Genomic DNA, 26,952 nt, shown 5'->3' with positions numbered 1-26,952 from the left:
GAATCACACATCATTTTACTAACCTTGATTGCCCTTTTCCCTTGATTTTAAGTTTATCCTATCATGACCATAATCAATTCAAGGCAAAAACTCAAATTGAGCCAAATAAAAAAATAATTTAAAACATAAATATAACATTCCACATTAAACTATGTCATTAAAATACTCAAATTCTGCTTGTTCTAATGCCATCCTCCATTGGTGGACCTCAAAAAGTTTGAAAATCCAAAATACTTAAAACCAACATCTGAGAGAACCCATTGGTCTCAAAAAGCTTGAAAATCCAAAATACTTTAAACTGCAAGTATCTAAGAGAACTCGATACTCTGCTTCTGTCGAGGAGAGATCCACTGCCTGTTGCTTTTTACTAGTCCATTTGACTACACCAGATCCCAAATTGAACACATATCTAGATGTTGATTTCCTGTCATCAACCGAACCTGCCCAATCTAAATCTGTGAAACCACTGAGTCTAGGATCGTGACTCCTAGTGTAAAGAAGTCCATAGTCAAAAGTGTCCTTCACATATCGCAGCACACACTTCGCTGCTACCCAATGATCAACCCTGGGGGCTGTCATGACGTGTGAAATGTAGCTCACTACAAAACTGAGATCAGGTCTAGTGGAAGTGAGATAGATTAGACTACCCACTAGTTGCCTGAATTGTGTTTCATCTACAGGAGGAGAATCAAACTTGGCTGACAACTTCAGTCGTGTCTCCATAGGCGTGGAACCAGGTTTACAATCCTGCATTTGAAACCTGTCAAGCAAGTTCCTGGCATACTTAGATTGAGAAATAAAAATGCAACCATCAGTCTACCAAACCTCAACAACAAAACAATAATGGAGAAGCCCCAAATCTGTCATATCAAATACCTTGCATAGGTCTTGTTTGATTTCTGCAATCAAATGTGTTGAACTGCTAGTAATGATCAAGTCATCCACATAGACAACAAGAAAGAGAACATCATCACCAGAGTGTTTGATATACAAATTACTGCCAGAAGAACTACGCTGAAAACCATGAGCAACCAAGTACTGATCAATCTTGATGTACCACGCTCGAGGAGCCTATTTGAGTCCATAGAGTGTTTTAATGAGTCTACATACCTGATGTTCTTTGCCGACAACCTTGAAACCAAGTGGTTGCATCATGTAGACTTCTTCCTGCAACTCACCGTTGAGGAAGGCACTCTTAACATCCATTTGATGGACTTTCCATCCAAACTGAGCTGCAATAGCGAGAAGAAGACGAATGGTACTCATCTTGGCAGTAGGAGCAAAATTCTTCTCATAATCAATGCCCTCCCGTTGGGTGAATCTTCAAGCAACTAATCTAGTTTTGTACTTATCCAAAGTACCATCTGTATGATACTTGACCTTATACACCCATTTGCAACTAATGGGCTTCTTCCTTGGAGGAAGATCAAAGAGAACCCAGGTGTTGTTCTTCAGAAGCCTCTGGTATTTTGCATCCAATGCCTGTTCCCACTTTGGAATCCCTTTTGCCTCTATATAGGTTTGAGGCTCATAAATGCTATGAATGTTGGCCATGAGAGCAAAGTTAATTGTATTTTGTTGCTTGCCCTTATTTCTAGAAGATCTACCCTCAATGAGCTCATCAAGATGATCACTGATGGTCTTAGCCCACCACTTAGGCATGAGTGGGAGACCTATTAAGGAGATAGACTGCAAAAAACACTGTATCTGTTCAATACTTCTTAGGAACATTTATGTGTTCCAACATACCTAGCCATTTTTGTAATGGTGCAGTTGCTGCGTTCTACAACGTCGTTTTGTTGAGGAGTGTATGGTGTGGTTAATTGACATTTAATGCCATGTGTATCACAAAAAGTGGAGAAAGCAGTAGAACAACCCGCCCCCCCAATTTTCTACTAAAGCCTTAAATTTTTGAAATACAAGAAACACATCTGATTTCTGTTTAAGAAAGTACACCCACATCTTACGACTGAAATCATCAACAAAAAGTAAGAAATACTTGCACCCAATAACAAAAGGAGTATTCATAGGACCACATACATCAGCGTCGACCAACTGTAGTACCTTAGATGCTCGCCATGAGTCACCATCCCTGAACAATGTCCTGTGCTGCTTCTCAACCTGACAAACTTCACAAACTTGCTGATTCTGAGTTTGAATTTTATGTAGGCCATGTACTAAATCTTCCGAAACAAGCTGAGCACGGTAGTGAATGTTCAGGTGACCATATCGTTGATGCCATAGACTAGTGATAGAGGAGGATTTAGGTGCAAAAGGATGCTCAAGAGAATCACCCATATCCACAAGTCTATAAAGACCATGATCCTCAATGCCAACAGCTACAGTAGTGTGTGTTGCATGATCAACAATTGAACACTTGTGAGCACTGAATATCACATCAAGCTAAGGAGAATGCCGCATGATCTCACTCACATAGAGAAGGTTCAGCTCCATGCTAGGAACATAGTATAGATTGAGGAATATGAGATTCTTCCCACCAGACTGTATCTGAACGTTGCCCTTGCTGACACGGGTATACTCTTCACCTCCTCCAAATATGACTGAATCATTATAGGGAGAGAATTTTGTAAACCAATCACGCCTGTGAGTGAAATGCCGAGAAGCACCAAAATCTATATACCAAGCACAAGACTTAACATGGTTTGCAGGTCTTTTAGCCATGAAGGCATAAAAGGCAGACTCTTTCGGCTTTGTGTGCTTAGCGACATTGACTTTAGGCTGAGACCCCCCTGCTTTCATTGTTCAGAAGCTATCCGATTGCGACAATCCTTGATCATATGGCCATATTTGTGACAGTAGTTGCACTGAACCTTCTTCTTCTTTGAACCATCCTGAGACTGACTAGAGCCCTTTTGTTGAGATGATTGAGAGGATTGAGCTTTGCCTTTATCCTTGTGAAAGGATTTGGTTGCAAAGGCTTGTTCGGAGGAGGATGAAGTGGCACCGCTACCAAACTGTTGTATCCAACGATCCTGCCGCAAAAGATTGGTGCAAAACTTCGGAAATTTCAAGTCAACATTCGTAGACGTAATTTTGAGTCTATAAAGTGCTCATAGGATTTTGGTAGACTTTTCAAGGTTATTACTACCATATCCTCTTCCTCCATTTTCTGACCAATAGCTTCAAGCTGATCTCGAATGCTCTTAATCTTCGTGAGATGCTCCTGTAAGGAGATGCGTTGTTCTTCAAGAAGAACGCTCGACTTTTGTCAGATGTCTCATGCAACTCCTTCAGTTGCTTCCAGATTTCTGATGCTGATTTGCCAAAGGGAATCTAAGGCAATTGGTCATCTGTGACAGAGAGCTTGAGAAGCATGACAGCTTCTCGATTCCGATCATCAAACTTGTCTTGATTTGCTCCGACTGCGGAAGGACGAGATTCTTTTCCCAAAACAAGATCATCAAGGTGGCAATATTAAAAAATAGTCAGCATGCGTTGCTTCCAGGTGTTATAATTCTTGCCGTTAAATCTCTGACTGCCTTCTAGGATTAAGTTGGTTAATGACGCTGTCTTGCATGCTTCGCAATGCACGAAAAACGAGAAAATCTAAAGGGCATAAATCTGAAACAGAGGCAGAATCAGGTACAGACTTCGAAAAAACGAAGTAAGACTAGCACGGAACTCGGGGTATGGATATTTGTAGACCCGGAAAAATCTGATGACAACCCAAAAAACTTCTCGAAAAACCCACCAAGAATATGCAATCAAAATAATTTTTTGATTGGAAATGAAGGGTCAAAACCCTAGCCGATGTTGTAGAAACTCTAGGTCGCTGAAGAAAATGTGGGTTTGCAGAGAAAAACGATTCTTCAAAACCCTCAAGTTGCAGGCCGAAGCAGAGGCTGCAAAAAAGAAAAAAATTGTCATAGACAAATTCGCGTCACGCAAAGCCGAAGGCCAATCCAAAAAAATGCAGAAAGAGATTTGGAGGAGTTGTCGCGTGAGAGAAAACGCGAAAAGAAATCGCGCGAGTTGTCAGAGGCTTAGGGCACGACGTAGTTTGAAACCACGGCAAAATAAATCACAAAATGTAGACATGGGAGGTCGGAATTTTTTTTTGAAAGCCCACGTCGCACAAAGCTCGTGTCGCGATTTTTAAATCGCGCAGCAAGACAAATAAGTCACAGACGGTGCGAAAGAAGAAAGATGCCGCGATTTCCAAAAAAAATGCGAGTATTAGGGTCGCACAAAGATACAATCCTCGACCCAACACAACATGCAGGATAAAAATGTGGGAGGTATAGAAGAACGGAAAATATGTTTCAAATTCTAAAAAAATTCATTCAAAATTTTTGAAACAATTTTTTTAAATGGGCTTTGATACCATATTACAACACGTAATTGGTAAAAATTGATTGTATTTACAATGAGCAAGAACACTCAATAAATAATGTACAAGGAATTACAAAATAGAAAGTTTCTAACAAGAAACTTAGGAAAGGATTAAAAACAATATATTACATGATTGAGCATTAATAATTAACTTAAGAAAATATTATATTAATAATTTTGAAACATAATTGCTATAATAAATATTTTAACATTTGGGTTTAAAAGTAACTTTTTATAAAGAAAACAATTTACTTTAGTATTTGTAAAGATATTCATTCCCAATCATTCTAATTCAACTTAAAAGAAATGTTTAAAATAGTGAGTAAAATTTAGGGTTATGACAAAAGAAAACACCATGAGGAGTAATGTAATCTATAAGGACATCCTCACAATTCTCAATAAGCCCATAAAATTACCAATGACTCAAAGCATATACTCCCTGTAAAAATGAAATGGTAAACTCAATGCCACATGTAATGTTGACATGTGCTACATACGAGTCACATTAAGTTACACCTGCCCAAAAGCACCTTATAGGTGCCTTTAAACAACCATTATAACAAACCTTCAACAACATATAAGGTGAGCTTGTAATCATGGTAGCTTGTCATCATTGATGAACTTAGCTAGATCTTGTCATTCATTAGTATCTCTACTTCCAATTAAAGCAAAATTTGATAGTTCAATGCCTTTTTAGCCAAAAAATCTGCTATTCAATTCTGCCATTGATAGTAATGGACCACTATAACATTCTCAAATTCACTTTTCCTTTTTAAAACTTCCTTCAGGGAAAGTATAGTATTATCAGCAAGTAAGAATTATCCAAAATACCAGAGAAAGTATAGTATTATCAGCAAGTAAGAATTCATTTATTTGATACAATTTTGTGACATAAAACAAAGCAAAAAGAAATATTTACAAGCATTGTTTTAGGATATCTCTACAAAAATTTTGTCTTTTTGTCACGCTCATCTGCTTCTCATTCTCTTGTCAGGGAGCTTCTAAAAGCCTATTCAGAATGTAAAACAGGTTCAGAGATGATATCGGTGCAGAATAACTGGCTTTCTAGGAATTCTAAGACTGAGAAAACTTTCTCCAATTCTGATGGTATGTTTCTAGTCTATTTCTTTCTTGACCTTCTCTTGCTATCTATGTTGTTCCTGTCAGAATTAGACCATTGCATTAATAATTTTGCATGTGGCACATGAAAGAAAGTTGACCTTAAAAGAACTAATGAAAAAAAACAGTTATTAAGTTAAACTGCTAACAATGCAGCTGATATAGAGCTACACACGTTCTTAAAAGAACTAATGAAAAAAACCAGTTATAAGTTAAGTTGCTTTTATGCAGTCTTACAATTGGGCAATTAAATCTAAAAATAAGACAAAAAGTGGGTGAATCAATCAGCAGTTGATGCTCTTGATATGGCATTTGACTTTCTTCCAAAACAACATTTAATTAATAAATAAAAACCTAAACTTTGTTTCCTATAACTGATTTGAGATTGTTGGAAAAGTCATGCATGTCTAAAACAGAATAGCCTATTACTAGCTACGCCCAAAATTCCAGCAAACTAAATGTCTTAGCAACAATTGTCGTTATCTTTGTCAACAACTAACTGTCATCTTCAACAACAATTGTCTTTCATGTTCAACAATTGTTTTACTTCAATGGCATCAATTAACTTTGTTAGCTTAACTTTATTAGCATTATCTAACTTCATGAACTTAACTTCATCAGCATTATGATACTTGACATTAGAATTTCCTACAACTATTGTTGCTTAGGATGACACCTGATGAAAAAAATCATTTTTATAGGTTGTGTGCTCATTCTATTTATAGTAAATTTTAGTCAATGGCCTTCAATTTTTTTTAATCTCTATGATTCATTGTTCAAATCAATTTTGGGAAAAAAGTGTGATATCGTAAAGGATGAAAAAGTGTGGTTAATCATACAAACTTGTTCTTGGGTCATTTGTAGAGTTTTGGATATGTTATACCATGACTCAATGATATGTCGAGACATTCTACAAGTGTCCAATAATGGAGGATAGCATTCAAACAGTTTTAGAATTCTAGCCTTGTTTTTGGATAGAAATTTGATAGATTTTTTTGTTTTGTTTACAATTTCTATCAAATATTTTCTTGAAAACAGATCCAGTGAGATTTTATTGCCCAATTGAAAACTGGCCAACTCTAAGTTTCAAATATATTTGCAGCTCATCTTAAAAAAATATAAAATAAAATTACTAATGAAAGCAGTCCATAAAATAGACCCCTTCACATGAAAGTAGTTCACTTAAATGGGTTTGTATTAAAATGGCTTTGATGATAAAATAGTCTTTATTGTCTTAGATTTTGCAATTTACTTGATCAATTTGTTTTTATTCTTGTTGCAAATTTTATCGTGTGAATTCACTTGACATGGCATTCACACAAGAATGATTAAAATTATTTGTGGAATTAGTGTTTAGTGCTCTCTACAATCAGCATAATTTTTTTATTCCAATTTCTATCAAATTTTTTCTTGAAAACAGATCCAGTAAGATATTATTGCCCAATTGAAAAAGTGACCAATTTTAAGTTTAAAATATATTTACAACTCATCTTTTAAAAAGAATAATAAAATTGCAATCAAAGAAGTCCATAAAATAGACCCCTCACATGAAAGTAGTTCACCTAAGTGGGCAGATTTTATATCTCCATAGATGCCTTGAGGTATAACTTGTGCTAGGTGCTAACTCAAGACAGAGACACCTTGGTGGTGTGTTTTTTAGACACTTCAAACACAAAATAAACTACCAATGTATCTTATCCTCTCTTGAATAAATTCTCTCAAATGCTATGCTTTGCGATCAAATGAGACAACTCCAAGGTTTCTACTGTCAGGTCTGGACTCGTGGATAAGCTCAATGGTTGATGTGATTGCTGTTAATCCAGGGTCCTTACGTATGTGCTTCTTAAGAGATGGATGTTTTGATTTCAAGGAATGCTTTACGAATGATATGCAATGTAGCTCTCTAACTTACTACTACTAGACGTTTGATAAAGAAAATGCAAAAGTAAAGGGTTGAGGGATACTAAGCTATTCCTAAGAATGCAAGGATGAAGGATGACGTTCAAAGAAACTCTATTAGTCTTTGCTTTGACATACAAGAACACCTCCACAAAGGCTAATGCAATCTTCTAAGGAAATTATGTAAATTTCCATATTATTACCAAGCATAGATACCATTAATTGAATGCATATCAATGATTGAATAACAATTGAACTTAAGCTCATTCAAGAATTCTAGTTGACTACACAAGGCGGATTTTCAATCAACAAACTGCTAGTGGTATGAATTAGGAGTTTCACCATGAATCATACACAACATTCTATAATTCACCTTAAATAAAATTTAAAGCTTGAATTGAGAAGATGAATAACCATGCAAATGCTTCAAAGATTGAATAGAAACACCACACTTCAATGTCTTTATCAATCCAGCAGCATAATAGCAACAATTCTTCTCTTCTTAGTTACAAATGAAAAATGGCAGCTTATATAGAGCTCCAAAAGAATGAAGGGCCAAGATTATTCTAAAATCAAAGGCCAAAATTAAACCACGTAAGCCCTAATCAGGGTTTCCAGCAATTTTTACTAAATACTAAGCAACAAAAGTGGAGCATTATCTTCATCACTAACAACGAAGAGCAAGAACCAATGAGAAATTTAGATGACAACTAATTATCCAGCAGATTGTCTTCTAGAACCTTGTTTCCCTTATCCCTTTCTCTGATTCCGTATGCAATGAATCTGGACATGGTTAACTCAAGTTCTTCTGTGGCGACATTTGGCAAAGCATCTAGCTGCAGATCTATCACGTCCAATTGATCAGAACAGTCCTCAAGAGTTTTCTCCCATTTTGTTTGTCTTCTTTGGAGGTAACTTATGAAGATCATGAATGAAAGAATGTCATTCAATCGGCTTTCTTGAACAGATTCCAACCCTTGGAAGTAGACTCTCTTTACCTTCTTCTTTAACTCTTTAAAATCTAAACCATCTTTTTCATTCATTTCTTGTCCTAACAACTCCTCCAATGATACACGGATCTTTGATTGAATGCCTTTAACCAATTCTTCCATCTTTTCGCACTCTCCTTTCACCCTATCAAGTGTTGTCTTTATCATTATCAAAAAGCTATGCCAACAATGGAAGTCATAAATGTTACCCTCTTCAATTACACCCTCTTGTATCAATACTTGAGCAGGAGTATATCGTAGCACTTTAAGATGGGAAATCATCTTATCTTGTGCCATTGGGAAATCCTCCCTCTGATTTTCCATGCTTCGAAGTCTTCCCCTGAACATTAACACCTCATTGTATATTCTCACCACCTCTTGTAGAAATCCCTTTGCTTGCTTTGAGATGTTTTCTATCCATCTCTTTAATCTTTGGTTTGAGTTTCTCATTGCTTCAAGGCTCTCAAATGACTCCTGGGAGATGGAAGGAGGTGGAACAAATGTTTCATCTTCCTGTCTAATTGGCTTCACTAGCCTTTGTATGTATTCTTTGAGTCTTGCATTTTCTGTTTCCAACTTATCCTTCTTTTTTCGTTTTTTTGCGGAGCCTTTGTCGAATTGATGTGAAAGTATCACTCAATTCTTGTTCTTCAGTGGTGTGCCCAAGGTCAATTGTTTTTACCTCATACTCCATGGCAGTGATTTCATCTCTTGGCTTGTCAACAGTAGGGACTGCTACTTGTGATATGCATGACCCTGAATTATCTCTGGAGATGTGGGATAATTTCTTTGCCTTCTTCTGTTCTTTAGCTTGATCGATCCTTGCGAAGAAATCATCTATATCTCCAATAGGTTGAACTTCTACAACTGTTTTCTTCTTCATCCTCTCTTGTAAGCAATCAGGAACTGTAGACAACTCCATCCCTTCTTCCATTCTGCTATCTCTACTGATTTCTTTCAAGGCTGAAATGACAGCTTCATCTTGTTTCTCACTTGTGTTTTGGTTATGGTCTTCTAGATCTTCTATCAAGATTATCCTTTCTTCTTCCATACAATTCTGAATTGGCGATGTCTTGTCTTGATCATAAGTAGGTTGAGTTGCTGTCTTCAACTGAAGTTCAATTCATTTCTAACTCTCCTACTGAGGAAGTACTTGTGATTGAGGAGGTAGTGTTTGTCTTTGACTTCTTCTGTCAAGATTCAGCACTGGTAACTTCCTTTCTGATACTTGTATTCTTCCTTTTTCTGAGACTGGAACTTCTCCTTTTATTCACTTCTTCATTGCTTTTCATGGCTTCATCCTCTTCGAAGGAAGAATCATCTTTGTCTATCTTGCCATATGTGAGTGATATTCCTTGACTTCTCAAGCTGTTGATTTGTTGATCAACCCACCATCTTGAATTATCCAACACATCCTTCATTAATGTGCTGATATTAGTGAGTTCAGGCTGTGATCCACTAGGTGTTAAGATAGGTTTATCCTTCTCCTGTTCATATTGTGGTAATAGCTGCTCTCCCTCATCTTCAACTTGATCTAGAACTGGAAAGATGTTACACTTCTTGATGAAATCAACTGACATCTTGGACCACATTTTTTTCTAACCTCAAACTCATCTACAAGATTTGCCCAATAGTCTTCCATATCAACTCTATGTTTAAGCCTTTTCCCTCCAATGGTAGGTATTCTATTGTAAGGATCAAAGTGTGATCTTTGTTTGTATACACCAAGCTGATAGAACTCTAACTCTATGTTCGTTGTCTTGGCGGCTTGAGCTGAATAACATGTCTCCATCAGTTTACCAATTGAGATAGGGTATGAAATTCCTTGCCTTTCTTCTTCATTTTGGATAAAATCAAACCCTATTAGCTGCCTCACTACTTCAAGTAATACCATACTGTCAATGGGATATTTCGGAAGACAGTATGGATGAAATGAACACCCTTGAATTCTGATGTATGAGAAAGAGGGGAATTGGATAAACCATGAACCAAACATTTCTACCAACGCCATAGCTCCTTTTGATAGTCTTGTGTGGAGTCCTTGCAACAACCGAGTAAAATACATTGTGAATACATCATTGACTCTCCTGAAGTGTTACTTCTCATGTAGCCATAACTGAGGAGCTAGCAGTCATAAACCTTGAGTTGTCCCTTCTTGATGCCTACCTCTCCCTTGCATATCAATCCTTTATACCTTATGTGTTTAGCCAATGCATACATCACATAAGAGCTCATGTAAAATGTTTTTGTTCTTTCCAACTTTCGCAGCTGGATGTCTAAGTTGTCACTAATCACCTTGGCCCAATTTATCATCTTTAACCCTAGAGAGACCTCTTCCACATAACTAAACATCCATATTTCAAATGTTGCCCCTTGTAGACGCCCCATGATCCTATTCGGCAAGAACACCAAATCACCATATTCTTCTTTGAAATCAGAGTATAGAAACTTCTCTGGTATTTTGAATTGTGGTTTCTTCGGTCCATTTATCCAGTCTGAAGTAATTAGGTTCATATATTGTCCGGATGCTTTCTCAAAAAAAGCTTCTGATTCTTGTTTAGTCAATTCGACCATCCCATCATGGTTAGGGATACCAAATGTTTCTCTGATTGCTTCTTTTGTAAGGTGTGCTAAGACCATCCCATTAGGTGCCACTATTGTCCTTTCTTTGGAGTCGTAGTGACTTGTGCATTCCACCATCAATTTATTGCATTGGACTGTGGGTGGGAAGCCAGCGGCTTGACAAGTTCCATTCTTGATCATGTCAGTTGCCATGGTGGGGGGCATTTGCTCATGTGTGCCAAACATTCTCCTCTTGAACTTGGTTAAGTCGAACTGCTCCAGGTTGGTGTCTCCAACGTTCCTCCATCTTGAAATAATTTGGGATTCTGGATAAAAACCTGAGTAATGCCTTCATTTGATCCTTTCTTGATCCTTCTCCTGACATGTTCCTGTACAAATCTAGAAGTTAGAATGCTTCAAAACTAAATCCCATTAGTATTGCTAAGTTCTGATATTTCATTGAGTAATATATATGCTTTCAAATGTATAAAATCAGAACTTAGAGTCATCTATGTTGAATTCTGAAAATGTCATGATAGTGCATGTAATTTATATTTCAAAATTTGAATGTTGTAACCTTGAAATCTGATTATTACTCAGAAAATCTGAGTCATACCTTTCCTTCTTTACTAATGACCAAATTCTGCAATTTAATTTCTGAACAAGGGATGAATGATTTTTAATTAGCACTCAGAAATCAGAGTTAAAACTCTTTGGGCTATGGTCTTTGACCAGCCCGTTTGATTCGTAGCACTTAACTTTCTGTTTTCTTTAGTTCCTTAGATGAGTTTGTGATGCTGCTGATTCAAGGCGGGTTTGTGTACCCAAAGTCAGTGAACTTCCCTCCTCATGCAATGTTATCAACCTTGAACGAATTTCCTTATTTTACTTGCTGTGCCATCTTGTTGCTGGGTGAATTTGTATCATCTAAGAGGTTCTTTCTCCCTTTACTTATATGGTTTAGAGTTGGAGGTCGCACCTCTTCACTTTCTTATGTAAGCCAACTTGTAACTTAAAAGATTTTTTTTTGTTATTTATTTTTAATTCCCTCCTCACCTTCAGCTGAGTTACTATAGATGCAAGTTCATCTTACTTTGGAGCACTCCCCAACCTCTACCCTTCGAAGTTCCACCTTCCAACGATCTGCCTTGTAGCAACTTCTTATGTTACACTTTCCTTCACTTGCTAATTCCGCCAACTTGTATCCTTAGAGGTTCGCATTTTAAACTTGATACTCTACCTTCACCTATAAATATGTAATATATTTGATTGAAAAATGAGGGAAGAATCACATATAAATTTGAATATGTAATAAAGAGCAATTAAATCTAAAGTAAGAAATATCCCTCAATCAGAAAATTAAAACTTCAGAACAAGGGGGGATATTACACCTTTTTTGAATATAAGCCTGATAAGCATATGATTGATTAATGCTGCCCCTGTTTACTTGTCTTATATAATAGTAAAGTCTTGGTAAGCCTTATATCCGATTTCTATGAGACCTGAGATGATCTTGTATCATCAATTTATCATTTGGAGACTCTTATTGAAGGTAAATGAAAGAGCTGTTAGCATATGAGGGCCTGATAAGGCAATGTGAATGCTTTTGACTGCCTATGAAAGAGTAGATAAATAAATCTGTAATTGTATATAACTTGGATAGACCTTGGAATGGTCTTATTGCTGCTTCAGATGACTAACTGGTGGGAATTAGTGTTCACATAGGTGTGAGGTTAGCTACAAAGTTGTTGACAAACAACTTAATATTATTGTTAGGAATATTGCATCATATGATGCATAAAATAATTTGTTATAGTTTGTTAAAATAGGTTATTATAGTAGTGGTACATACTGAGATGTTAAAAACAACCCAATATTTACAGGAAAGTTGTTTGTGGAGTTTCCTACAAAATAGGATATGATAATCCTATGAATATGTAATATATTTGATCGAAAAAATGAGAGAAGAATCACGTATTATTTTGTGTTGGAATATTTGTCTCTGATCAAATTTTCTTATAATAACAATATATTCATGCTCCTGTAATGGATGGAGCTGTCCCTGCTAAAAATGTTTATGCCTCATGTGCCCAAGTTTAGTATTTTGGTGGCTCAACTGAGCACATCGAATCTGAGTGTAATATAAGAATAATTCCTCTATGTCTTCAAGTCTTCCAATGTCCTTCTTGATATATCCTTGGAACGAGTCTCTTCAAGAGTCATAGCTTTCAGGAAGGATCGGTTCACTTTTAAGACATGCCTATTCCTCAATCGCTAGTGATTTGTTTATTCCCTTATCTAATTACTATGTGTAATACTATTTGGATGATGGGATTTATTTTTCCTTAGGACAGATGCCTTATATTAAATTATTGTGATTTTCTGTCTTGGGCAAAGGATCCAACAGCCACGTCTTGGAGGGGGATCATGTTGAAGATATTATAGCTACGGTTGGATTCCTCTGATCAACCTAGCTAATACAATTGTCTAATTGGCCTATCAGCCTTAGACATTTGTATATTTGATTTACTTGTTCTTGTTATTATTTCCGTACTTAAGTTGCAGATCAGTTAGACTGTTTGTGTTTACAGATTTATCATATTATATAATCGTTATGATTACTGATTTATCTATCTGATTTATCAACGTATATATCCAATTGCATTGCATAATCGATATTTGTTAGTATCGGTTCTACATAACCGATTCCATTTGTTAACATATTGTGTAATGTCGGTTATATTTGAATCGGTTTGATTCCAATGGTCATCGGGTCTATTAGTGAAGAGTCATGACTTCTTTGAAAGTAATGAGGCATCATGTATTAGTATGATTCATTTGGAGCATGACAGGAATAAGATCGATAGATTAAAAAAAAAAAAAGTCGATAATATCCATACAACAATAAATAAGATATCATTATACAGCAGTCCATGATAACACAGTGCGTAGCATATAGGAATAAATAACAGTTCGTGATTATTGTCAACTTGTAGTAAGTCGATAACCTACAGCATTCGGTGAACACAGCAGTTCATGATTGTCATCGACCTGTAGGAGGTCGATAATATACTCCAATTCATCATCACTAAAGATCATGGCTATATATATAAACCCTGAAGATCGTTTATATATTGTGACAGATTGAACTCATACCTTACATAGTTTGAATTAACATCAAACTGAGATCAAAGTTCAAATAAAAGTTAAAAACTACCTACTTATTAAATCTGATCAAAACTAACATGGTATCAGAGCAGGATTGAGCAAAGATCAAAGATCAGATTGAGATAATCAAGATTATCCTCTATTACTGTCTTCAAGTTCGTCTATCTCTATTAACGCCAAGATGGTGAATGGAATTAGAGTCGAGGACAGACTTGAAGGAGCATCAAACTTCGTATCTGGGAAGTTTAGAATTATGCTTGCATTAGGGGAAAATGATTTGGATGAATTTGTGAAGAAAGATATGACAAAACCAACCGAAGAGGATGAGAAGCTCCAATTGAAGAGAAAGAACCATAAATCAATGAAGATGTTGGTTGACTCAGTGAAAGATCACATCATACCAATTATCTCCAAGCTGGAGACAACATATGGCATGTTCAAATCTTTAGAGCAAATGTATGAGATAAATAACACTAGCCAAGCCCTTGCATTAAAGCAACAACTTCACCACATCAAAATGACGAAAGAAGAATCCATCACCGCATACTTCATGAGGATTACTGAATTGAGAGATCAACTCTCTACCATTGGACACACCATAGAGAATAAAGAGTTAACCATGTTGGCACTCAATGGTCTCCCTTCTTCATGGGAGTCATTCATTCAAGGGATAAGCGCAAGATCAAAACTTTCCAAGTTTGATCGATTAAAAACTGACTGCATTCAAGAAGAGTCAAGACTGGTCACTAGAGAGAGGCATTGGTCAAAGTTCTACAAATGAAGATATTCATGTTCTTGCCTCTCACTCCTCAAAGAAGAAAGGTAAGAAAGGACACTTCAAAAGAAGGAAGGATATTTCAGAAATCCAATGCTTTAGATGTGACAAATATGGTCACTATGCATTGAAATGTCCAACCAAGACTATGCCTCAAGCTTCCATTGCGGATGTTGGCTATAAAGTTTTGAAGTTCTATTTGTGATGAAGAGATTGAAATTCAAGAGGAATATGCAGAGGAGTTTAGTGGAGATTCTGAGATTTTGCATTTCCATTTTTTATAAAACAAATATCTACCTACAGAGGTGCAACTGTTCACTTGTGAAAGCCATAGAGGCACTTGTGCTGGTTATGATAGCATCTAGGGTTATGTTGTGACCATTTCACACATTGCCCCATCAGGATGGGAACCCCCTTTTTTTCTGGGTTTTGCTTTCCCTTAGCTAGGTTATTTCTTTGCTTGCTAGGTGTTTTGAGTGAGTTAGTGGTCGCTTGGGCTGGGTAGATTAGGGTTTCTCTCAAAGAGCTCATCCTAGGGTTTCTTTCAAAGCTGAGTGTAGCCTGGATTTGGGAAGTCATATGTTGCCTTGAACCCTAGGGTTATCTTAGAGGGGTCTTACCTTTCAGGAGATTGAAGATGGATAAATTGTGCAAAGAGATAAAAGTCTCAAGTTAGGGTAGGTTAGGAGTGTTGGTTTTCATATCAAAGTCTTGTCTTCGATCAGGTCAGAGTCGATTAGGCAGAGCCAGTGGCCAAGGGAAGATTCAGGAGGCGATTTTAGGAATTGTTGAGCGAATTAAGCAAGGATATGGGAGGATATGCACCAAGGGTTGAGTCTAGGGAAAATTCAAGTTAATTCCAAAGTGAATCAGGCCTAGAATCAGGGTTTTCGCTTGTGACCCTTCCAAAGGGTCTAGAGCGAATCCCTCTGTAGGACATTCCACTTTGACCCAAACTTAGAACTAACTCATTCTTAGGCATTATTGAGGACAAAACACTTGTTTGGATGAAGAAATATGGGAGATGAAATCAAAATTTGAGCCTAAGGGCGAATTTCACTCTTGACCCTTCCAAAGGGTCCAAAGCGAAATTCTTGTATGACCCTATTTCTTCACAAAATCTTGAACTAAATGCCAATTTGATGAGCAAATTCACTTGATGATGATTGAAGGAGGCTTGAGAAGTTATGTCCAAAGCATGAAAAGGAGGAAGGAAGTGAGAAAGGTGCTCAAAATATGAATTTCGCTCCTGACCCTTCCAAAGGGTCCAGAGCGAAATTCACATTTCCTCAATTTTGCCCCTTGTTATGATCAAATTTGTTGACTTCTAAGGCATGGTTGAAAGACTTTGATGTGTTCTTACCTTTGAAAGGTGAATTGAGGCGATGGAGTAGTGAAAATCAACCCAAAATAGGAATTTCGCTCCTGACCCATCCAAAGGGTCCAGAGAAAAATCCTCATCTGACCCTCTTTTTTGCCTAGGACATTGGAAAGACCTTGTTTTGAGCTAAGTAAGTGGCAAATAGGCATGATGATGATAAGGAGAGGTGAATTTGATCAAAGTTTGAAGGTGAATTGAGGCAATGGAGTGTGAAATCAACCTAATTTATGAATTTCGCTCTTGACCCTTCCAAAGGGTCCAAAGCGAAATTCTTAGAAGTCACCTCTTTTTTTCTCCTTGTTTGCACTGAAAGTCTTGTTCCTTGGGCATGGTAAGGGCAAATTGATATGTTCTAGCCCTAGGAAGTGATTGAAGGTGTTGGAAAGTGTGGATTTTGTCCAAGACAAGAATTTTGCTCCTGACCCTTCGAAAGGGTCTAGAGCGAAATTCACATTTCCTCTATTTTGCTCTTTGATATGGCCAAGTTTTGGATTTTTTGAGGCATAGTCCAGAGCGAAATTCCCCAAAACCTCTCTTTTCTCTCAATTTTATGCCAAGACAAGTGTGGATCAAGATGAATTGAGATTGGGGATGTCCTTAGGAATGACTTTGAGTTGCTAGTAATCAATGAATTTGAAGGAATTGAGCAAAACCAAGAATTTCGCTCCAGACCCTTCCAAAGGGTCCAGAGCGAAATTCCTAAGATCACCTATTTCCCTTGCAAATCAAGTCAAACTTTTGGTTTCTATGGCATGGATGGAAGTGAGAAGGTGTGTCCTTGCCTTTTGAAGTTGATTGAGGTTGAAAGAAAGAAAAAATAAGCTCAAAGCAAGATTTTCGCTCCTGACCCTTCCAAAGGGTCCAGATCGAAAATCTTAAAATCCATCCTATCCTCTAAAATTTGTGCGAAGCCAAGCCTAGACCAAGGTGAGAGAAGCCCTTAGGATTGCCCTTGAATGAATTTTGGCCACCAGAAATGCAGATTTTAGGCTAGGACAAGGATTTCGCTCTTGACCCTTCCAAAGGGTCCAAAGCGAAATCCTAGATAGGTCCTGTCCCTGGCCATGATTTTGAGCGAGTTTTCCCTTTCAGGCCTTTTGGAGATCAAGCAGATGTTGTCAGGTTGAGAAATGGATCCAAATGAGGGAGTCAAGGGGAAACAAAGTAAAGAAATTGGAGCCAAGTAAGAGAAGACAAGCAAGGAATGAATTTCGTTCCTGATCCTTCCAAAGGGTCCAGAGCGAAATTCTTCAAATCAACTATTTTCTCCTTGTATGAGGCCAAGACTTTGATTCTTAGGGCGTGGTTAAGGATGGAATGATGTTATTTAGCCTTGCAAGATGAATTGAAGTAAAGGAAATGAAGGATCAAGCCTAAAACTTGAATTTCGCTCCTGACCCTTCCAAAGGGTCGAGAGCGAAATTCACAAAATATCATTTTTCCTTCAAAGTTTGAGCTAAGCCAGGACAGTGATCAAGGTGGATTAGACTTGAAGATTGCCACAAGCATGCATTTGAGTAAGTTGTGGGTGCAAGAAGTGAGGATTTTGAGCTAAGGGATGAATTTCACTCCTGACCCTTCCAAAGGGTCCAGGGCGAAATCCTTTGAAATACCTATTTTTCACCTTGTTTCAACTAGGCAAAGGCAAGTTGCAAGGACATGATTACAAGAGCATAGAATAGTGAAAAATCAAGGTTGTGAAGGTGTTGAAAGATGGAGTAAATGTACTTAGGTGAGATGTTCAAGCAAGCCTCCTTGGGGTGATTTAATCCTTTCTCATACCATGAACATTCTATTGACTATGAAGACTAGGTGTGCCTTCATAAAATTTTGAAGAAACTCTAACATCTTCTAGGTTTATCTTGTCTCTTTAAAGAATCCACAAGCGAATTTCTTCAAGGCACATTTTTCTTATCTTAAATCGCTCATTAAGCCTTATGTTTGATAAATAAAGCAAATACGCCTTGACTAAACAATTGTTAAAATTGGCTAAATTGACCTTTGGGCTTTGAAATTAATTAAAAAAAAGAAAAATCTACTCTTTGGCACCCAATTATATCCTTTTTTAGCTAAGTCGGCCAGCTTAGAGGTGATTTCATTTTATTTTATTTTATTTATGCAAGTCGTCCTATTGGCAAAATGGAGAAATTGCCATATAAAGGGGAAGAGATTTGTGAAGCATCATTCATTCATTTGTATTCTTTCCTATGCGATTTTGAGGAGCAGAATTAGAGGAGCGAATTGCAGCAGGTATAGGCGAATTTCTGATTGAGGAAGGCTGATTAAAGGCTAAATCATCAAGGGTGAACCTGAAGTGCAGATCAAAGACCTTTCATCCAACACAAATCTTCATTTTTTTATCCATCTTTTCAAGTTGATAGCTAGAAATAAAGGAGAAGGTATGTGCATTCATATTTTTGAAAGTATATTGAAGATCTAATTCAAGTTTTTATTTTTGCTTAAGGCTAGGTTTTCTATACCAAGTTTAATTTCTAGGTGATGCCTAGTTCGAGAGCTCTCAATTTTTAAAAGTTTTACCTTTTAATGAGTCTCAAGTCACCTAGTTAAAATTCTTCACTTAAACCTAACTTGAGCCTCTTTTTGTAGGTATCAAATGACAACCCCCAAGGCAAGTGGATCCGCTACCCGACAGGCTCTCATCAAAGAAGACCAAAAGAACGATGATTTGGAGACCAGTGACGTGTCCAAATGGAGCAATATCAGAGACACCAATCTAGGAAACTTCAATGTTCGGAAGTTTCAAGAAGCACCCTACATCGGCAAGCCATCACCCATAGCCAAGAAGATAATTGAGAGTGGCATCATCAAGGCCGCAGGCTTCCCTCCCGCAGTCAAATGTCACGAGCTGATGATTGAATGTGCCCGACACTATGATTCACATTCAAGGATGATCGTAGCCGAGGATGGAACTGTCTTAGCCTATCTTTCAGAAGAAGCTATAAGTGAAGCTTTTCATCTCCCGGAGCCGAGAGATATGATCTACAAAAGCTTGGAAGGAGCTAGGTCCATCTACAAAGACGATCTTGATACCTGTCTGAACTTCATCAATAAGAATTGATTACTCAAGAGTAGGTCTTGCTTGAACAAGATACCTAATACGCCACACAGAATTGATTTCCAAGAAGAATTCAGGGACTTGATAACCATGTTCAATCGGGTTATAGGTGCCTTTCAAGCCTTCTTCTTCGACAAGTGGATGTTCTTCTTTATTCAAGTGATCATCCAAGGAAAAGGGATGCTCAATTGGGCTAGAATCATTAGCAACAACCTAGACGTGCAATTGAGGAGGCTAGTCCCTACTAAGTCATTCCACATGAGTTCATATGTCATATATTCCTTAGTAAGAATTTTTGAGTATGCAGGGCTACCACACAGAGGAGTTGTTGGGAGAGGACCCGGAGAAATAAGAGCATGTGATTCTTATGTTCAACTGCATCATCCGCCAAGGAATGACTACAAGCTAGTCAATGAGACCTTCACAATGTATATCACTAGGACATTGCAAGGAGGGATTCACCATTGACTGCCTACCAAGGCACATGAGCTCGTGAAGAAACATGGTGCATGGTTCATTCAGTTTCCAAAATTCACCTACATCAGGGTCCATGGATGTCCTTCACCTCCCTATATGTTCCCGAGATATCCTACAGACAGAATAATACTACTGGAAGTGACTAGACAGTTGGCTGCTTATGCTAAAGCATCAAGACATAAGCATGGAAATGGTATCCCTATACCTATTTTACTGGGAAATTCAATTGAAGTGTGTCCTAATTCTCAAGCCACAGAAGATGTAGAAAAGGAATTATCTTTGTATTCATTCACATCCTTTGCCTCGAGAGAATTTCGATCCTCATGGTCATATGGAAGAGACAGTTGGGAAGAAGTACAAACATGAGTTTCAAGTGGAGGACTTCTGGATGAATGTCCAGGATGATGTAGAGGTGAAAAGAAAGATGCATTCTAGATTACTCTTGGATCTTATCCGAAAATGTAAGGTTTATAGAGTAGCTGATCAAGCTGAGGACAGTGGTAGATATCTCCAATTGTCCTATGAGAAGGAAGACAAAGAAGTGAAGATAGATTGGAATGAGCAAGAAGTTGCAGACCTAAGAGCATTGATGAACCCTTTTTTAAATTGCACTCGCAAATGGGTGGACGTACAACATCAAAAATTGAAGGAGCAGAATATAGCCATGACATTCACCCTAGAAACAAGAACAAAAGAAGGAGAAGCAAGTGTGAGTGAGAACACTTTTCATTCCAAAGGGACGAAGAGAAAAGGACCTGAGAAGAAGAAACAAAAAGTGAATCCTGATCGTCCATCGAGTACGTCTTCTAGACATGAAAAAGAGATAAGTCAAGGAGAAGATCAAAGATAGATAGTGTATGAAATTGATGAGTCTATGGAATCCATGGTGCAGAATGATAAACAAGGCAAAGGACGAACACCTCAGCACTCATCAAGTCAATCTCTCCAGATTGGTGCTAATGAACAAGAAGAAGAAAAGAATGATGATGAAGCAACATCTCCTTTCAAAGACGATAGACCTTTGCCTAAGGAAATACAGGTAAGGGAAAGAAAGTCTTCCATTCCAGATTGGCTAAAAGAAAGACTAACAAGGGTAGTTGTGGTTGAAGAGGAAGAACAAGTATTTGAATTGGAAAGTCTCATAGGAAATTCCCAAGAAGAGATCGAAAAGAAGAAGGCTACAAAGATGTCAAAGGTAATTAGAGATGATGCAGGATCCAAGAAAATACAGGTAGCCACACCAGTAGTGGACAAGTATGAGAATGAGATTATGACAAGGGAATATGATTTAGAGACATTTGATCTTGGTCCACTTACCTCTGAGCAGGCCATGGAAGAAGCAACTGATTTAGTGAGAGAACTTAATGACAAACTCAAAAAAGAAATGGAAAAGAATAAGAAGCTAGAAAGGGAGGTTAGTGCTTGGAGGAATTATTTTAGCCATCTTAATCAACCATTAAGGCGACAGGATCCAGCAATATCACCTTTGCATGCACTTCCTCCCGAATCAATAAATGAGGCAGAAAGGATGAAGAACTTAGCCCAACTCATGAGTTCATGGATTGATGAATCTTACAAGGTAGCCATTGAATTTGTAACAAGAATGATGAAGACAGTTCATCGGGCTATCCAAGTCCTTGAAATCATTCATAATCTATTGATAACTGTGGATGCATTCACTCACACTAGAGACATTGTCATCCCGGTCTTGCAAGTGATAAGAAGGACGTCAAGGCAGGTTTTAGCACAAGAGAAGATAATGGATGGAGGAACCCATAACCTTCTGCAATGGTCAACTTTGCTCCAAATGAAGGAAGTTCTTTTCAAAGACATCAATACCAGATGCAACCAAGTTGAAGGCACTATCCACCCTTTTCAAGACAAGGTGTTTGATGTATTATGTACAATCCTTGACAAAAGGATAGAGATCGAAACAGATGTGGATATCCAAGAATTGGAAGACAGGATCAAGATTATTTTTTGCAAAGAGGAGAACATGGTCACTAAAAAGCAGCGAGATCAGATGTATGTTACTATGTTCTTGATTGAAAAGACAAAAGAGCTAGAGCTGGGATGGGAGATGACTCTTCTCACAGCTTTTGATCAAGTCCTTCACTTGGAAGAGCGAATGAAGAACTTGCATGAGATTGAGGGGATTATGTCCAGATTCATTGAATATGCCAGAAAAGAACATAGAAAAGGGAACAAAATTCTAGATGAGAAGTTGTAAGATGATGTGGCAACTTTATTCCCATTGGGCTATGTTTCCTTGTTATTTGTGCCAATTTCTATTGGCTATGGATTGATAATGTTTATCTTAATGGGGTTCTTTTTGTAATAAACCCTAATTAGGGTTTAGGTGTCAAAATCTCAGCCTTTGATCTTCTTTAGATCCAAGTTGTTCATTGTATTTGAGAGTGCTATATAAGCCCTCACTCAATTCATTTTAGAGAGTTAGAGAATTAGAGTCAGAGAAAAGAGAAATAAGATTAAAATTGTTAACAACAAAGAAAGTAGTGAAGAGAGAAAGTTAAACAATTGTTGTTTTATTTTGGTATGAGATCAATGAAATATTGAAGTTATGGTGTGTTATTGCAATCCTTGTGGCTATCTTCGTGGTTGTTTATCTTCTTGAATCACTCTTAATAGAGATAGTATTTAAGTTTTAGAATTAGATTGAAGGACAAATGTTGTGTTTGATCTTTGGTAAAACTCATAGTTCAAACCACCAGCTCCTTACTGATTGTAAGCACGCCTTGTGTGGTCAATTGGAGATATTAAGATTGTTTAAGAGTTCAGTCATTATTGGAGATATTGATATGTATCTTAGTAATAGTATCTATTCCATTGATGATTTGAAAATCATTGAATCCCCTTAGAAGATCGCACCAATTCCAGTAGAGTTGTAATCTTTTGGCAATACTGAAATTGGTAGAGTTTTGCTAAGACCAATCCTCATTTAGTCATTCTTAGGATTAGTTTAGTATCGCCTCCTTAAAGCCCTTATCTTTTGCCTTTTTTGAAGCATCAATCAGTATTAGGAGAATTCAATTTCCTCATTGAGAAGTAGTTACAAGAACAAGCTTTCCCAGAAAGTACGTAAGGCCCCTTGTAAAAACAGCAAACACAACAACCACTGGTGCTTATCCACGAGTAGAGAACCTACATAACAGAACCTTGGAGTTTCTTCGATTGATCCTTTTGGGAAATCTTCAGCATTTGGGAACTTTATTCAAAAGAGGATAGGATATTTTTGGGTATTTTATTCTGTGTTTGGTCGTGTACAAAAGACACATCAACAAGTTACAAAGCCAAGATTGAAACAAGAGGGCTCTCTCAATGAGAGGGAGCATATTGAAAGGGGATTTTGTTCTAAATCTCAAGATGATCATATTCCTGCCTAGGGCTCGACTTATGACAGTAGATCCATGGTGGTTTTGGATCTAGCACTTCCAACCGTATGGGGATCATACTAGATGATGAGAGTCTCCTAAAGAAAGATATCTTCCATGATTGGGACCATGTCAAGATATCTTCCGTGACAGACTGAGCAGCTAAGAGGATGTGCTTCTATTGATATCCGAGGATCTTGGTTATATTGGTTCAGAGGGAGTGGATCATGTCAAGATGGTTTCTCTAGTGATCAGTCAAAGGACTATGATTCATGAGATGGAGTCCCATTTATGTAGGCTGGAAGGCCTTTATGCTGACTTCTAAGTCATGATATTCCTGGATAGATGAATACTTGATGAGCTTGGAATACACCAAGAGTGATGCTGAATCCCACCTTGTATTTCATGAAAGGTCAAAGCATGTGGAAATCAAGTATCACTATGTTAGAGACATGGTGGAAAGGTATGCTATTCACTTAAGATACAATGTGAAAGGCTTTCTAGAGACATGGTGGAAAGGTATGCTATTCACTAATGTATTCTTCTTTTCAAAAGATGTTTCAAAGTGTAAATTCTTGTGATTGCATTTCTCTTTGAGAGAGACTTAAGGTGAAAGCTCTTATCTACACCCTCTGTTATGGTTTATGGTGGATGTCATGTGTGTGATGCCATGACAAACATCACGTGAGAGAGTCTGTGATGATTTTCTTGTACTTGTGTGTTTACCCTTTGGATGAGCCATGGTGAATATCATTGTGAGGTGATGATCTCACAATGATGAACACTTTTCCTCTCTTCTTGCTTCTGCCTTCCCCATGCCCCCTTTTAAATTGGTCAAATGCTTTGTTTAGAATTCACAGCTCCATGCCTGCAAGGGCAACATCCACTCCTCCCCCTAATGATATTCCTTTATCCTTTATGTTTGATGTATGTCCATATCCGGTGCCTGCCAGTCACTTCCAGCAGAGCCATAGTGGATGGGCACCTTTCCTCCTTTTACAGCATTGTAAGTGACACCCTTCTCCCTGCCATGGTGCTCACACCTGCACTCTAAATCTCTCTTTCCCCTCATGCTAGCCTTCCTTTATTCATCAAACCTCTCTTAATATTTTTTCCTCCCTTCAACTTTCCATCCCCATAAATGTTCAAATGTTTTCTATTTCTTTTCATACACATATCCAAGGAATGTCAATACTCGAGTCTAGATTAATAGGTGAGGTTAGTTATAGATTTATCAACTTTACATTAAATATTTTATATTTATTTAAAATGTATTATTTAAAATTTAAACTATTATTGTCTAAATTATTTTAAGCAAGGTATCCTTTCATGATGAGAAGACAATGTCATTTGCATCTTCAATCAAGTGTCAAACCTGTATCATCCACACCTTGCCATCCACCAAATGGATTGATCAACAAGAAGATAGATTGTGTCTTTGGGGGATGTGACATATTTCTTGACTTCATATTCTCTGTGTAAGCTGATTGATAACTTCTTGGTGAAGCTGGTTTGATTTTGATTACAGACTCCTTTGTAAATGTCTCACTTTATTAATACAATATTTTTTAATTAAAAAAATAGTAATTTGTATCTTTTTCTATTCCACGCCTGCAAGATACACACTGTTTGATGTCATTAGCTCTGTAAATTTGCACAAATTACATGTTATAAAGTTTGAGTTGGTGTTACTTATATGTCTCTTTTCTTATTTTCTATAATGATTTTCCTGCTATATAATATAAGCACATACATTCCTTGGCAGACATTTGTGACTTATATTTTGTTTGTCATGTTTGTTGCATCCTTTGAAAATTTGGCTTGATGTGAATTACTTGGCTGCAACATATTAGTTGGTGATGCTAACATTCGTCTGTTTTCCTACCACCAATTACAGGCAGTAATCAATGCCCAGAAAGTTCTAGCAAACAAATATGTAAGGCTGATGGAGAAAATCCTGAAACTGATGAAGATCATGAAGAGGACGATGAATCTGACGAGGAAGGACTCACACCTCTTGAGCAAAATTTAAATCACATGAATTTCACTGACAGTAATGGAAGTACGGAAGAGAGTGAATAGAGGTAGATAGGTCTAGATTTGACCTCAAGTTAGACATGTCAACTGTGCCAATATTAATTTTAGGGTACAGTATGGTCTTGGCAATGCTTTCATTTGTAATTTATAATGCTCATGAATGAAAAGGTGGTCTTGGCTGAGGTGGTGTAAATGTTTCCCTGTGGGAGCTTCTCAAGGCGATAAATCTTTATGAATTCTTTTCTATTTTATTATAATGACGCATTAATTGTCTAAAAATAGCTACTTCACAGTTACAACAATGAAGGAATAACATGCCTTGAAAATAGTGTTAAAGTATGTAAATTTCATAGTTTATCTTATTTGGATCATTAGTAGAAAGTGAAAACTTAGATGTTCTGACAAGCATTTCTACTTTTGGGCAGCCTTTTTTCATTGGTGTAAACAAAACGTGAGCTTTACAGAAACAGCCACAAAAGTTGGACCTTACGATATTAAAATTTTTACAGAAATATTGCACTTTATCCATCATTTACTCTTATTGTGATTACAAGAATACAGGGTGGTGGAAGTACAAGATAATTGAGATTCGAATTGGGATTCAAATGCCAGCTAGCATGGCTCTAATACATGACCAAGCGGTTAAAAGTGCCTATTTTTGAGAATATTTTTTTGAGTAGCTAATACATGACCTTTATTCATAAAATAAAAGGAAGATAGATTAATGCAGATCATTTATCGTAAAGTGCATTTTAAAAGGTTGAAGAGCATTCGTAGCTCCAAAAGTTTTGTACATGAGCTCCAATTGGATGTAGAAAAATTCAGAAACCCCCCAAAGGAGAGCATGCACAAGTTGTGGAACAAAAGCAACCAGATAAAGCAGAAGTCAAGGAAAAATTCACCACTTTTTATGAGAGAAAATTCAAGTATTACTTGAAAAATAAGTTGAGTGGCAACAGGAAAAGCCATCAAGCAAAAGAGATTAAGGTGAGTGGCAACAAGAAAAGCCATCAAGATGTTGGATATTTTGAATGGGATTTGGCCGGTTGAGTTTGCCACTTGAAGATGTTGAAGATCATACATGGGAAGGTCTCAATGATAATGATCAATGAAACTCCGGGTCCAAGAATTTAGGTGATGTTCCCATACTTAAAAAATGCAATTTTAGCCTAGAGACCTCTCAACTTCTAAACCATAAGTATTTTCAACGTCAAATCTAGTGGTAACCTATACACAACTTTCATCTCTTCCCCAAACCCTAGTTTTCACGATCATGAATAAGTGCGGGTCCAAGAATTTAGGTGATGTTCCCATACTTAAAAAATGCAATTTTAGCCTAGAGACCTCTCAACTTCTAAACCATAAGTATTTTCAACATCAAATCTAGTGGTAACCTTTACACAACTTTCATCTCTTCCCCAACCCCTAGTTTTCACGATTGTGAATAAGTGTTGGTGTTTTCAAATTGAGAAATACAAGTATTGAATGGGGTGAGCGTTGTTGCATAGTGGTGGTTGTCTAAGCAACTCCAAATGAGGCATAGAAGAGCTTTTGATGGACCTTGGTCCAATGACTTATGAGGATAAGGAGAGAGCGGGGCAAGACAAAGGAAAGGGCTCTACCTACCTAAATCCTTACAATAGGAATTTGGTGTTGCATCACTATAGAAATTATATGAAGTGACAATTTCACAAGGTCAATATGTAAATATAAGGATCAAAGTC

The 26,952-nt window shown here is 37.3% G+C and overlaps 1 protein-coding gene across 4 annotated transcripts in view; it reads left to right on the top strand.

Annotated features, from left to right (window-relative positions):
• LOC131039209 (uncharacterized) overlaps positions 1–25,585 on the top strand; it is a 138,635-nt gene extending 113,050 nt beyond the window's left edge. For all 4 annotated transcript variants that reach the window (XM_057971895.2, XM_059212021.1, XM_059212020.1 and 1 more), the window contains 2 exons: positions 5,348–5,460; positions 25,089–25,585. In XM_057971895.2, the coding sequence (XP_057827878.2) occupies positions 5,348–5,460; positions 25,089–25,273 (298 nt within the window). In that variant the 3' untranslated portion in view covers positions 25,274–25,585. The remainder of the gene's footprint in view (positions 1–5,347; positions 5,461–25,088) is intronic.
• The last annotated feature ends 1,367 nt before the right edge of the window (positions 25,586–26,952 follow it).

Source organism: Cryptomeria japonica, chromosome 10, assembly GCF_030272615.1.
Source record: "Cryptomeria japonica chromosome 10, Sugi_1.0, whole genome shotgun sequence".
NCBI lineage: Eukaryota > Viridiplantae > Streptophyta > Pinopsida > Cupressales > Cupressaceae > Cryptomeria > Cryptomeria japonica.
The sequence above is the reverse complement of the archived record's forward strand: the minus strand, read 5'-3'. Positions and strand labels throughout refer to the sequence as shown.